Source organism: Ornithorhynchus anatinus, chromosome X3 (assembly GCF_004115215.2).
Source record: "Ornithorhynchus anatinus isolate Pmale09 chromosome X3, mOrnAna1.pri.v4, whole genome shotgun sequence".
NCBI classification, from domain to species: domain Eukaryota; kingdom Metazoa; phylum Chordata; class Mammalia; order Monotremata; family Ornithorhynchidae; genus Ornithorhynchus; species Ornithorhynchus anatinus.
This window is the reverse complement of record NC_041751.1, coordinates 19,193,149-19,205,531: the sequence shown is the minus strand read 5'-3', so window position 1 is coordinate 19,205,531 and position 12,383 is coordinate 19,193,149. Positions and strand designations below refer to the sequence as shown.

The 12,383-nt window shown below is 44.0% G+C and overlaps 1 protein-coding gene across 4 annotated transcripts in view; it reads left to right on the top strand.

The window, feature by feature from the left end:
• Positions 1 to 9,257, top strand: part of DUSP22 (dual specificity phosphatase 22) — a 77,832-nt gene extending 68,575 nt beyond the window's left edge. Inside the window, exons 5-9 of one of the 4 annotated variants that reach the window (XM_029054045.1) lie at positions 139 to 213; positions 2,496 to 2,667; positions 3,656 to 3,728; positions 8,161 to 8,302; positions 8,647 to 8,738. In XM_029054045.1, coding sequence (XP_028909878.1) covers positions 139 to 213; positions 2,496 to 2,667; positions 3,656 to 3,728; positions 8,161 to 8,261 — 421 coding nt within the window. In that variant the 3' untranslated portion in view covers positions 8,262 to 8,302; positions 8,647 to 8,738. Of the gene's footprint in view, positions 1 to 138; positions 214 to 2,495; positions 2,668 to 3,655; positions 4,241 to 8,160 lie in introns of those variants that run through there. The other 3 variants (XM_029054047.1, XM_039910659.1, XM_029054044.2) reach the window with 3 other exon arrangements.
• The last annotated feature ends 3,126 nt before the right edge of the window (positions 9,258 to 12,383 follow it).

Sequence of the window (12,383 nt, the reverse complement as noted above, 5' to 3'; positions counted from 1 at the left end):
CTGGACCACCCCCCGGGCACCATTGGACAGTTTGGGAATTTTCAGCGCTCCCAAGAGAACTCCCTGGATATACCTTTGAATCACAGGCTGACTGAGGTAGAGAAAGGTTATTTCTCTTTTTGTTTCTTCCATATCCAGGACCAGGCACTTCAAAGAAAGCATCAAATTCATTCATGAGTGCCGGCTTAGGGGTGAGAGCTGTCTTGTTCACTGGTACGTACGTTTTTTGCTTAAGAATACTCTTCGCTAGTTAGCCATTTCTGTTTTGATTTTGCCCAAAGTGTATTTGTAATGTGTCCTGCAAGTAATTAGGAAGATGATTTCCTACCTCTGATACCTTTCTCTCTACGTATTATTTTTACCCTAACCGCTTGTCTTGTAGTGGACATTTTCATTCAGCCTTAGCAGTTGCCAAGAATGTAATCGCTTTTTGTTTCCACCTATTGTAATGGTTTTAAGGACACTGAAGGTTTCATGACACCAGAAACTGTCCTTTCAAGGTTCCTGCTAACATTCCAGTGTGCAAGCCAATTACAAGTGGTTACAGCCCTGAAATTACAGTGGCCTTTAAAGGCAATTTCACCTTTTTCCTGGGGACTTTTAGTTTCGTGTCTCAATGTGGGATGACCCTGGTTTTCTTGTTTAGCTTTGTGATACTGAGATGGCCAAATGACAATTTCCTAGTAACGTCTCCAGTTAATAATAATTATGGTACTCGTTAATTGCTTGCTATGTGCCAAGAACTGTTCTAAGTGCTAGAGTAGAAACAAGTTAATCAGGTTGGACACAGTCCCAATCCCACAAGGGACTCACACTCTTATCCCCATTTTACAGATGAGGTAACTGAGGCCCAGAGAAGTTCAGTGACATGCCCAAGGTCCCACAGCAGATGTGTGGTGGAGTCAGAATTAGAACCCAGGCCCTTCTGACTCCCAGACCCATGCTCTATCCACTAAGCCACGCTGCTGCCAGTCATGCTCTGTCCACTCGCTGTTCATTGCGTTGCAGTTGAAAATTCTGTAACAAGTGACCAAATTCTGTAACAAGCGACCAAAGCCGAGTATAGAAGACCAGATTGGTCAGTCGGTAGAGCATTGTACTTTTAATCTGAGGGTCCAGTGTTCAAGTCCCTGTTTGGCAGATGTGCTTTTCCCTCTGGACTGTAAGCTTGTTGTGGACAGGGAAGATGTCTACCAACTCTATTGTTTTTGTACTCTCTCAACCGCTTCGTACCGTGCTCTGTACAGTCAGACTGAAGAATTTTAAGTTTCTTATAATGAAGTAACTAATCATCTTATGCATGTTCAACACTCACAAAAGGTAAAGTGTTGTTACATTCGATTGATTGGTTGTTTTTGCTAATACTAATAATATTCCTAACTCTCCAGAGATCGTATGCCATGTAGGACAGTACATCTCTAGAAGAAACCCACTCAGAAGTTTGATTCATTTTTGAGAGAATGAAGAGAGGAAGCTGAACAGATTGGTAGTTTCAGAATGTATCCAGTGAGGATCTTTGCACTAAGATTTGGTGTCAGTGTAATATCTAATTTTCAGGTCCAACTATTTGCATTTTAAAAAATCATAGCTTTATAGAAATTCTGGGAAGATGATAAAATAAGTTTTGCTATAAAATAAGACCTGGATTTATGTTCCCCATTAGACTGTAAGATCCCTGAGGGTAGTGATCATGTCCACCAACTCTAAGCACTCAGTCCAGCTCTCTGCACTCTGTAAGTGCTCGATAAATAATATTGGTTGACAGATTTGTATTGTCATGTTATAGAATTGTTGCCATTAAGTGGTACCAGGTGTGTCCTATTATTATTATTATTTTCATTATTATATTTGTAAAGTGTTTACTATCAATCAATGCTATTTATAGAGTGCTTACTATGTGCCGAGCACTGTACTAAACACCTAAGAGAGTACGTTACAACAGAATTAGCGGACACGTTCCCGGTCCATACTGAGCTTATAGTCTTTGTGCCAAGCACTGGGGTAGATATAGGTTAATGAGATTGAATGTGGTTCCTGTCTCACACGGGCCTCACAGTCTAAGCGGGAGAGAGAACAGGTATTGAATTCCCATTTTACAGTTGAGGAAGCTGAGGCACAGAGAAGTTCAGTGACCTGCCCAAGGGCATACTGCAAGCAGTTGACTCCTCTGACTCCGAGGCCCAATCTCTTTTCACTGGGCCATGCTGCTTCCGAGTGACTAGAGCATGGGCCTAGGAGTCAGAAGGTTGAGGGTTCTAATCCTGGCTCTGCCACTTGCCTGCTGTGTGACCTTGAGCAAGTCACATCACTTTTCTGGACCTCAGTTACCTCATCTGTGAAATGGGGACTAAGACCATGAAGCCCACTTGGGACGGGGACTGTGTCCAACCCAATTTGCTTCTATCTACCCAATGCTTAGTATAGTGCCCGGCACACAGTAAGCGCTTAACAAATACCATAATTATTCTCCTGGCGTCTTCTCTCTGGTCGTGCAGCCTGGCGGGGGTGTCGCGGAGCGTGACGCTGGTAGTTGCCTATGTTATGACCGTCACTGACTTTGGCTGGGAGGATGCACTGCACACTGTCCGGGCAGGACGATCCTGTGCTAATCCCAACGTGGGCTTCCAGAAGCAGCTCCAGGAGTTTGAAAAGAATGAAGTTCAACAGGTAAGTGAATTAGCTGGGGGCTGGCCTAAGTCATCCACCCTGGGACCTTCGAACCTTTGTCCCTAGAATGTCTGGGGACTCAGAAAGGGGGACACCAATCAGCCCAGACTTGCCCCTCTGGCGGCTGAGTTCAGGGTAAGTGCTGCTCCACAGAGTGATATTTATTGAATGGTATTCATAAACACCACTCAGGTGGTATTTGAGTGCTTACTGTGTGCAAACCATTGTACTAAACGCTTGGGAGAGTACAACAAAATTGGTAGATACGTTCCCTGCGCAAAAAGAGCTTACCGTCAGGGGGACCCTAGAGACAAAAAGGGTGTTGGAGGAATTCTGGGATCATGTTTCCAAAGAACTGGACTATCCACTTGAGTGGCATCGATGAGCAAGAGATCCTGGGGGCTTGGGTGCACGGTTTGAGGGAGCACATTTGTCGTGTGTGAGAGCAGAATGCTTTCCATACTCCCCCTGGGGGCAGCCCCTTTGAGTCCAGCCATTATTTCAACATTTGCCAGTAGCGCTTCACTCTTCCAGGAATGTTCAGAGAGGGTAAATGTGGAGAATTTATTTTCCTTCCTGAAAATCCTTTTGACTCTCCAGTTTCAAATGGGTCCTCTCTTCCTTTCGCCATTGGTAAGGCCTGCATTCCCAGCCCATTATATCCCAGCTCTGGTGGAGGGAATGATCTTCTTAATGTACATTGCATTTATTGAACGGCTACTGTGTCCGGATCACTGTCCGAAGCCTAGAGAAATGTACAAGGATGGGATTCAGACACCGTCCCTGGCCCTCAAGTCCCAGTGGTCAGAAAAAAGAAGACATTGGCGATGGACACACGAGAATGCCATCTGGGGAAGTGACTTCCTTTTAAGCTCTCTGGTGTTGGAACAATGGGTGAGGTTGCTAGGCTAGCCCCGCTGGGTTCTCATAAAAAGCATGATGTTCAAAATCAGATGCGATGTGTTTTTGGTCTCTTTCGCGACTCTAGTTTCGGCAGTGGCTGAAGGAAGAGTATGGAGAAAGCCCTCTGAGAGATGCAGAACAAGCCAAAAGCATTCTGGGTAAATATAGAGAGCAAGCGCAAGCTGAGTCCCAGCAGAATGCAAGCGGTAGGCGATGGAGTAGCTTTTCAACTCTGTCATCTTTGGCATACAGTAACTATACAACGGAGACATAATGGAGTAGGATTCATTTCTTTCCTCTTTTGTCCTGCTTATCTTAAGTATTTCATGTATGCGCAATGGTGTACTGGATGCCTCTGCAGCTGTTCTGAGGAGGTGAGGGGCGTTGGGGATGGGTTGCCAGTGGAAATATGGCTCTGGAATGCTTTCCCCAGCTTCACTCGTGTGTTCCCGGATCCCGCTTCCAAGTAGTCCCAGCCGGGATCCGCTTCGCAAAGAGCCGCTGCTCAGATGCCATGCTCCATTGTGTGGATGTGTGTGGATGTGGATATGTCTATACATATACATATAATATATATATATATATATATGCATATACATATGCATATGTATACGTATTCTCGATATGTAATGCATAGCCTATATCTAGCAAATATATTCTAATGCCACTAGTCTGTATTCACTGAATATTTTTATCCAAATCTTCACGCAGAAGCCATATGAGTTTTTGGTCATAAAAAGCTTCTTTGAAGAGTGTGCATGAGGCAACCTTGAATAAAACTCAGGGATGAATTTGCCCCTTCCATGGGCCAGGGTCTTCTTGGTCCTCCTCTGTCAACAGAGAAACTGCAGTCCATCGTCCATCCATCATACATCCAGGCACGTCCACAGGCATAGAGATGGACATCAAGAAACTCTCAGGGAGGACGATGGCCATCTATCCCACCCTACCCCCGATCCCCAGAAGTGATCAGTCCAGCCCCAGGTCCATTTCCAAGCCACAGAGTCGCAAGAGGTACCAGTAAGAGTAGTTGTAGTGATGGTGTTTATCACCTGCCCACTGTGTGCAAAGCACTGCACTAAACACTGGGAAATAAATGCAGTATTTCTGAAGTACTTATTAGGTGCCAAGCACTGTATTAAGCACTGGGGGGTAGATACAAGATAATCAGGTCCCCCTGGGGCTCACAGTCTAAGCAGGAGGGAGAACAGGTACTGAATCCCCATTTTGCAGATGAGAGAACTGAGGCACTGAGAAGTTAGGTGACTTTCCCCAGGTCATCCAGCGAGTAAATGGTTGGAACCGGGGTAAGAATCTGGGTCCTCCGACTCCCAGGCCCATGCTCTTTCCACTAAGCCACTAGAAATACATGGAGAAGATTTGGACCCCCTCAGGAGGCTCACAATCTAAGACTAAGGTGAGGAGAGGGTTGATGACGGACGTGTGAAGAAAGATGAAACAAAAATGTCAAAGTGATGGTAAGCATGATAGGAGCAGCAGAGCTTTAGACTCCTTTTGGCTGAGATGAACAGAGTCCATAAATGGTATTTGTGTACAGAACACTGTACTAAGCTCTTGGGCGAGTACACTACAATAGAGTTTGTATATGTGACCCCTGCCAACAAGCAGTTTATAGTCTACAGGAGACACAGACACTGAAGTAAATTATGGATAGGGGAAATTAAATGTAAGGATATATGCATAAATACTCTGGGGCTGAAGGTGGGGTCAAGTGATAGTATCAACTATCAGCTATCAGAGCGTACAGATCTTTTTGCAGACTCCTCCTCTGCCTCCCACCCTCTAACTGTGGGAGGCTCTCAGGGCTCAGTTCTGGGTCTCTTATTCTCCATCTACATCCACTCCCTTGGAGAATCATTCACTCCCTTGGCTTCAACTACCATTTCTATGTGGATGATTCCCAAATCTACATCTCCAGCCCTGATATTTCTCCATCTCTGCAGTCTCGCATTTCCTCCTGTCTTCAGGACATCTCCATTTTGATGTCCCACCATCACCTCAAACTTAACATGTCCAAAACAGGACTCTTCATTGTCTCACCCAAACCCCATCCTCCCACCGACTTTCCCATCAGAGTAGGCAGACCGCCACCCTCCCTGTGTCACAAGCCCATAACCTTGATGTTTCCTCTTTCATTCAACTCACATATTCAGTCTGTCACCAAATCCTGTCAGTTCAACCTTCACAATATTGCTAAAATCTGCACTTTCCTCTCCATCCAAACTGCTACCATATTAATTGAAACACCCTATCCCACTTTGCTGAACTCCCTGCTTTCTGTCTCTCCCCACTTCAATCCACAGTTGACTCTGCTGCCTCTTTTTCTACAAAACCACTCAGTCCACGTTTCCCCACTCAAGAACCTCCGCATCAATCAGAAACTCCTTACCACTGGCTTTAAAGCACTCAATCACCTCTTACCGTACTCTCTGATTTCCTATTACCACCCACACTTCACTCCTCTAATGCCAATTATTTTTTTTTTAATTGTATTTGTTAAGTGCTTACTATGTGCCAGGCATGGTTCTAAGTACTGGGGTAGATGCAAGTTAATCAGATTGGACACATTCCATGTCCCAGGTGGGGCTCATAGTCTTTAATCCCTATTTTACAGATGAAGTAACTGAGGCCCAGAGAAGTTAAGTGATTTTCCCTAGGTCACACAGAGGACAAGTGGTGGAGCCAGGATGAGAAACTAGGTCCTCTGACTCCCAGGCCCACACTGCTTCTCAACCTACTCATTCTACCTCGATCTCATCTATCTCACTGCCAACGTGTTGCCTCTAGACTGAAATTCCCTCCCTCTTCATTTCCAACAGACGATCACTCTACCCAACTTCAAAGCCTTATTAAAAATATATCTTCTCTGAGAGGCCTTCCTCAAGTAAGCCCTCATTTCCTCTTCTCCCACTCCCTTCTGTGTTGCCCCTGCTCTTCTATTGGTATCCTTTATTCACCCCTCCCTCAACCCCGCAGCATTTATGAACATATCTGATTTATTTATTTTCATGTCTGTCTCCCCCTCTAGAATGTAAGCTCCTTGTGGGCATGGAATGTAGCTACCAACCCTATTATATTGTTCTCTCCTAAGTGCTTTGGAAGGTGCTCTGCACACAGTAAGCAATACAGTAAATACAACTGATTGATTGAGGGAGGGTAGGGGAAAGGAGAACTTAGTCCAGGAAGGGATCTTGGAAGAGATGTAATTTTAGGAGGGTTTAGAAAGTGGGGAGAGTGATGGATAGTTGGATATGAAGAGGAAGAGAGTTTCAGGCTAGAGGGAGAAAATGGGCAAGAAGCCAAGGGCAGACTAGATGGGACTGAGATTCAGAGAGTAGGTTGGTTTTTTAGACAAATGATCCGGTCAGCAGAATGAAGTAAGGACTGGAGTGGGGAGAAGCAGGAGGCCGGGAGGTCAGTGAGGTGGCTGATACCATAGTCAAAGAAGGGTGTGTCAAATACTTTGCTCAGGATGGGAGCAGTTTGAGTGAAGAGGAATGGGCGGACTCTAGAGATGCTGTGAAGGTAAGAATCAGCCACAGCCAGAGCGGTGCCTTCGCTGTCTTTGAAAAGTAGAGAAGGCCTCACACTGCTGCTTGTTTGACTCCTTCCTAGACTGAAGGAAGGGCCAATGGCAGTCCTGGGAACTTGGGGGTGGGACAGCCTCTCTCTCCTATACAGAGAGCCCCAGAGGGCGTAGTTAGTGGAGACACTCAGTTCTAGAATGTTTGGGATGGGAGGATGGGTGTTTGTATGTGTTTTATAAGAATAGTGAAATAGTGATGATATTCATTAAGTACTCTGTGCCAAGGACTGTGCTAGGAGCTGGAGTGGATCTAAGGTAACAGATTGGACATAATCTCCATCCCACACAGGGCTCACTGTTTTAGGGAGTCCAGATATTTTGTCCCCATTCTGCAGATGAGGTACTTGAGGCACAGGGAACTGAAGTGACTTGCCCAAGGTTTAACAACAGGCAAGCGGCAGAGCCGGGACTAGAACCCAGGTCTCACAACTCCTAGTTCTGTATACTTTCCACTACACGTCTGAGTTTCTCTTTAACTGAAATTCCTCAGCCAAAGCTCCTTTGGTAAAGTGCCAGATCTTCTTTGTTCATTTTTATCACCCCCCCCAGCCCTTCCCCATTCCAACCCCATAGCAGGATTCCTGTAGACGACCATACACCAGTAGAAAAATGAATTATGTCTCCTAAAAAAAAAAGGCATCTATTAAGTGCCCAAGGAGAACGCAGCTTACGTCTGTGCTCCAGGTTCAGTATTTGACTCACCTACCTCAGAAAATTGTATCTATTGTTAACTTGATCTGCTGAGGGGCCGTTTTCTATCCCCACCGTACTGGAGTCAAACTCAAAGGGCTTAAATACTCTCTTGAGCCATTTGAAAGGATCCAGTTTGGCCTTAATTCATCCCCTCTTTGATCGGGTCCGGATGGAAAATTCTAGCAATGAACAGGAGGAGAGGTGTGGATATGAAAAATCTTCATGTAAGGTTAAAGGAGAAGTTGGTCCAGGGTTTGGGGATATTTTATGTCAACTCCCAACTTTTTAAGCTCACAGAACCACAAGAATGAAAAGAGGTGTTCGTCCAACCCCAATAAAGGTGTTGCAACCCAGTTCCTCTGAATTCCACCCCAAAAAGATTCCCGAATAAGAAGAGTCATTCTCCAGTGCACTATAGGTTGGATGTAAAAGGTGAGCTTTTTGCGGGTTGGAGTGGGAATTTGATAACGTGTCTCTAAGCGAACAGTGACCAACACAAATATGGATTAGAAGAGAGGGATGTTTGGAAAATATATGGTAACATATAACCACACAAAACTAAAAAAGTTACCCAAAAGGTGTAGTACATTTTTCTTAAAGCAAAAAAAACCCACCCAACTTTGTTTAGCTTAATCAAAAAATTTTAGTTCTATTTTGATAGGGCATAAATGTGTGAATGGTTGGGTGCGTGTGTGATATTATGGTGCATCTAAACTTATTTACATATATTGTAAAATGTTTTGATGTCTGTTGCCAGTGATATTCTTTCTCCACAGCAAAACCTGGATGTCTGAAATATTTGACATTATTAAGAAGACTGTAATGTACTGTTGGAGAATTCTGCTTATTGTAATATTCCGGAAGTTGGTTTTTGCATTCCTGCACTTTCTTGGATTCTAAAAATCTTCTGTATTTGGAGTCGTACTGCCAAAAAGGCCCCACCCTGTAGTAGTTTTCTCTGTATGAGATTCTAAATGTAGAACAATCTTTTATAGGCTTTTTTATTAAAAAAAATGCTCTCATTATATAATTTCAGGGTCGGGGTTACTATTTTAACAAAAGAAGAAGAAAGTATTTTCATGTTAAAACTGCAGCTTTAGTTGGATGACTGGGAAAACATGACAGTAGAGATTTTATCCAATATCCTGTGACTGTTGTTGTTAATAATGATTGCTCCTTACGACTGCATAATTGAAAAGCTCCCAGTTCATGAAAAACTCTAAGCCACGAGAACCCACTGTCATAGAATGCAGCATTATTAAGTCAGCATCAAGGAAAGTTTCTGTCCCGTTTGCTTTTTGTTTGTGGTATATATTCTTTCTAGTATGTATTTAATAAAATCAATGTGTTTTTATAAATAAAGATCAACTTTGTTAACTAACTGAAACATTTTGTACTGCTGTTTTGTTGGCCTCAGCTGTATTTATTTTGGGGAAAGTGATGTTATTTCTATTGTGCTTGATCCTATGATGGGTTTTGTGAGTGTCTTTCTGGTTATAAATTACTCACCTTTGTGAGCAAATTGAAGATTTTAGTAGCATCAGGGTGTCATTGAGTGCACTTAGAGTGAAATTTATTCAGTAGTATTCTGAAAGAGTTGATTCTTCTCACATGAATCAGCTCTTCACCCTCTCTAGTTCTCTAGGGAAGCACGTGGAGTTAGGAATTCTTGTAGTTTAATTTCTAATGGAGCCATTCTTTGGAAGTGTCAGAGTTTTAAAGATGTGAGATACTAGAAGTAGTTTCACCTAACTGATGTAGAAACTGAGCCTAAACTGGGCTGAATTAAGCCACTTTCTAAAATGATTCTGGCTCTGGGCTTGAGAATGAATCACCGGCTAATTGGTTTTTGCCCTCAGACTGTAGGTGGCAGGCTTGACTTCTCAAGAGTTTTTGTTTTTTCCAATTGCTTCTGAGCTCAGGTGGCTAACAGAAAAAAGGATTGAGAATTGGGAAAGGAGGGAATGAGGAATGGGGTGACTAGGGCCATGCTAGGGGATGATAAATATATGGTTAAACCTTTCTAAGAGCACCCACCCCCACTAGATGATTGAATGGAACAGTTGTGCAAATCTCAATTTGGGAATACCTGTATTCTTCTTCTTATCATTATTATTATTGCTGTGGTATTTATTAAGCATATTTATTAAGCACTTAGTATGTGTCGAGCACTAAGATAATCAGATTGGACACAGTCCCTGCCCCACATGGGACTCACAGTCTAAGTGGGAGGGAGAACACTGATTTAATCCCCATTTCACAGTTGAGGAAACTGAGGCACAGAGAAGTGAAGTGAAATGCCCAAGGTCACACAGCAAGCAATTGGCAGAGCTAGGATTAGAACCTAGGTCCGTGCTCTTTCCACTAGGTCATGCTGCCTCTCAATAGTAGTGGTAGTTATGTAATAATAGTAGTATGTATTGAGTACAGTACATTGTTCTAAGTAATACTAATAAAAATGTTGGTATTTTTTAAGCGCTTACTATGTGCCAAGCCCTGTTCTAAGCACTGGGGTAGACACAAGGTAATCAGGTTGTCCCTCGTAGGGCTCACAGTCTTCATCCCCATTTTACAGATGAGGTAACGGAGGCACAGAGAAGTTAAGTGACTTGCCCAAGGTCACACAGCTGACAAGCGGCGGAACCGGGATCAGAACCCATGACCTCCAACTCCCGAGCCCATGCTCTTTCCACTAAGCCATGCTACTTGGGAGCAATGAGAGAAGCACAGGGTTCATTCCCTGCTCACAAGTAGCTTACACGCTAATGGAGAAGACCTACAAAGAGATATTCCCAAGCAGTGGCCAGAATAAGTGAAATTGAGTGTCCAGTCAAATATTCATATATTTGTAAGTACAAGGTGGGGCATAGATGAATAAGCGCAAAAGACAAGGTGCTGATAATTAGCTGGGGAAGGCCTGTTGAAGGGAGTGGGATTTTAGGAGGGCTTAAGAATGTCTATCTATCTATCTATCCATCTATCTATCTATCTATCTATCTATCTATCTATCTATCTATCATCTACATACACACATATTAAAGATGACCCTTGTGAGGCAATGCATTCTGCTGGCCCTCTAGGAGCTTACTGTCTGGGTTGTTCTCCCCCTGCTCTCCAGAACAGGATCCCTGCTTTCTCGACCTATTCAACCTCCTACAGGCTTCTCGCCTTAACACTCCAAAGGCAGTCCTCTCAAGGCCTCGTCAGCTGCGTCCTTGTCTCCCAAGGCTGATTTGAGAAGCGTGAGAGGGGCAGCAGGAGGCGGCAACAGCTCAAGGGTGTTGACTGGGAGAGAAGTTTGCGAGGGAGGAGTTAAACTGTGCCCAATCCAGGGCCGTTTCTCTACAACTCCACGTGCCTGTCAGTGACGCAGCGGGAATGAGATAAACGGCACGAATGTTGCCATGACTTGAAACTGAAAATTTGCACTGGGAACTGACGACTTTCTTCACTGATTTCCCAGGAGAGGCAGTTCCTGACCATCAGGGGTGCAAGTATAACGTCCAGCCTGTTCCCAGGAAAGTAGCCATTGGCTTGTGGTTGAGCCAATTGTGTTGGTGTTTCTAAAGCACCAGGGGAAATACGCTATTGAAGGCTCAGACTACAGGATTCTGAAGCAACACAGGCTTTTGTCTTTTAACTCTGCCTTGAGGAGACGGGACAGGAGAGTATTTGGGTCCCTCTCAGCCCTATGATTTGATAAAAAGGTAAAGAAACTTCCTTTGCTTTATTAATACTAATTACAAGTAATTATTGATAATACAATAATTACAAGTAATAATTGCTAATACAGTTGTGATGTTTGTTAAGCATTTATACTGTGTGCCAAGCAGTGTGTTAAGCACTGGGGTAGATACAGTACAGATCAGAAACAGCCTCTGTCCCACATGGGCTCACAGTCTAATTCCCATTTTACAGAAGAGGAAACTGAGACACAGAGCGGTTAAAGGACTTGCCCAAGGTCACACAGCAGTCAAGTAATGGAGCGATGATTAGAACTCGGTTCTCGTGCCTCTCATTTCACTAGGACAGCTGCCTTAAAACTCTGGCTCAGACTTGCTGACCTGTGTACTCTGTTCTTTCTTGCTTGGTTCAACAGATCAATCAATCAATCAAGTTTAATGAGTGCTTACTGTGTGCAGAGCACTGTACTAAGCAATTGGGAGAGCGCCATATAACGGAATTGTTAGACACATTCCCTGCCCAAAACGAGCTTCAGTCTAGAGGGGGAGACAGTGAGTGCTCAGTAAGTGCATCTGAATGAATGAGTACGTTGACATTAGAAGAGTGAAGTGTGTGGGTTGCGTTGTAGTAGGAGAATAGTGAGGTGCGGTAGGAGGGGTCGAGATGATTGAGTGCTTTAAAGCCGATGGTAAAGGATTTCTGTTTGAGCACATGGAGGCTGCTGGGCTGCTTCCAAAACCTTAGACATCCGAGTGGGAGTTGTAGTGTACTCTCTCAAGTAGTCAGTACAGTATGCTGCACACAGTAAGCACATAAAAAAAATGATTGA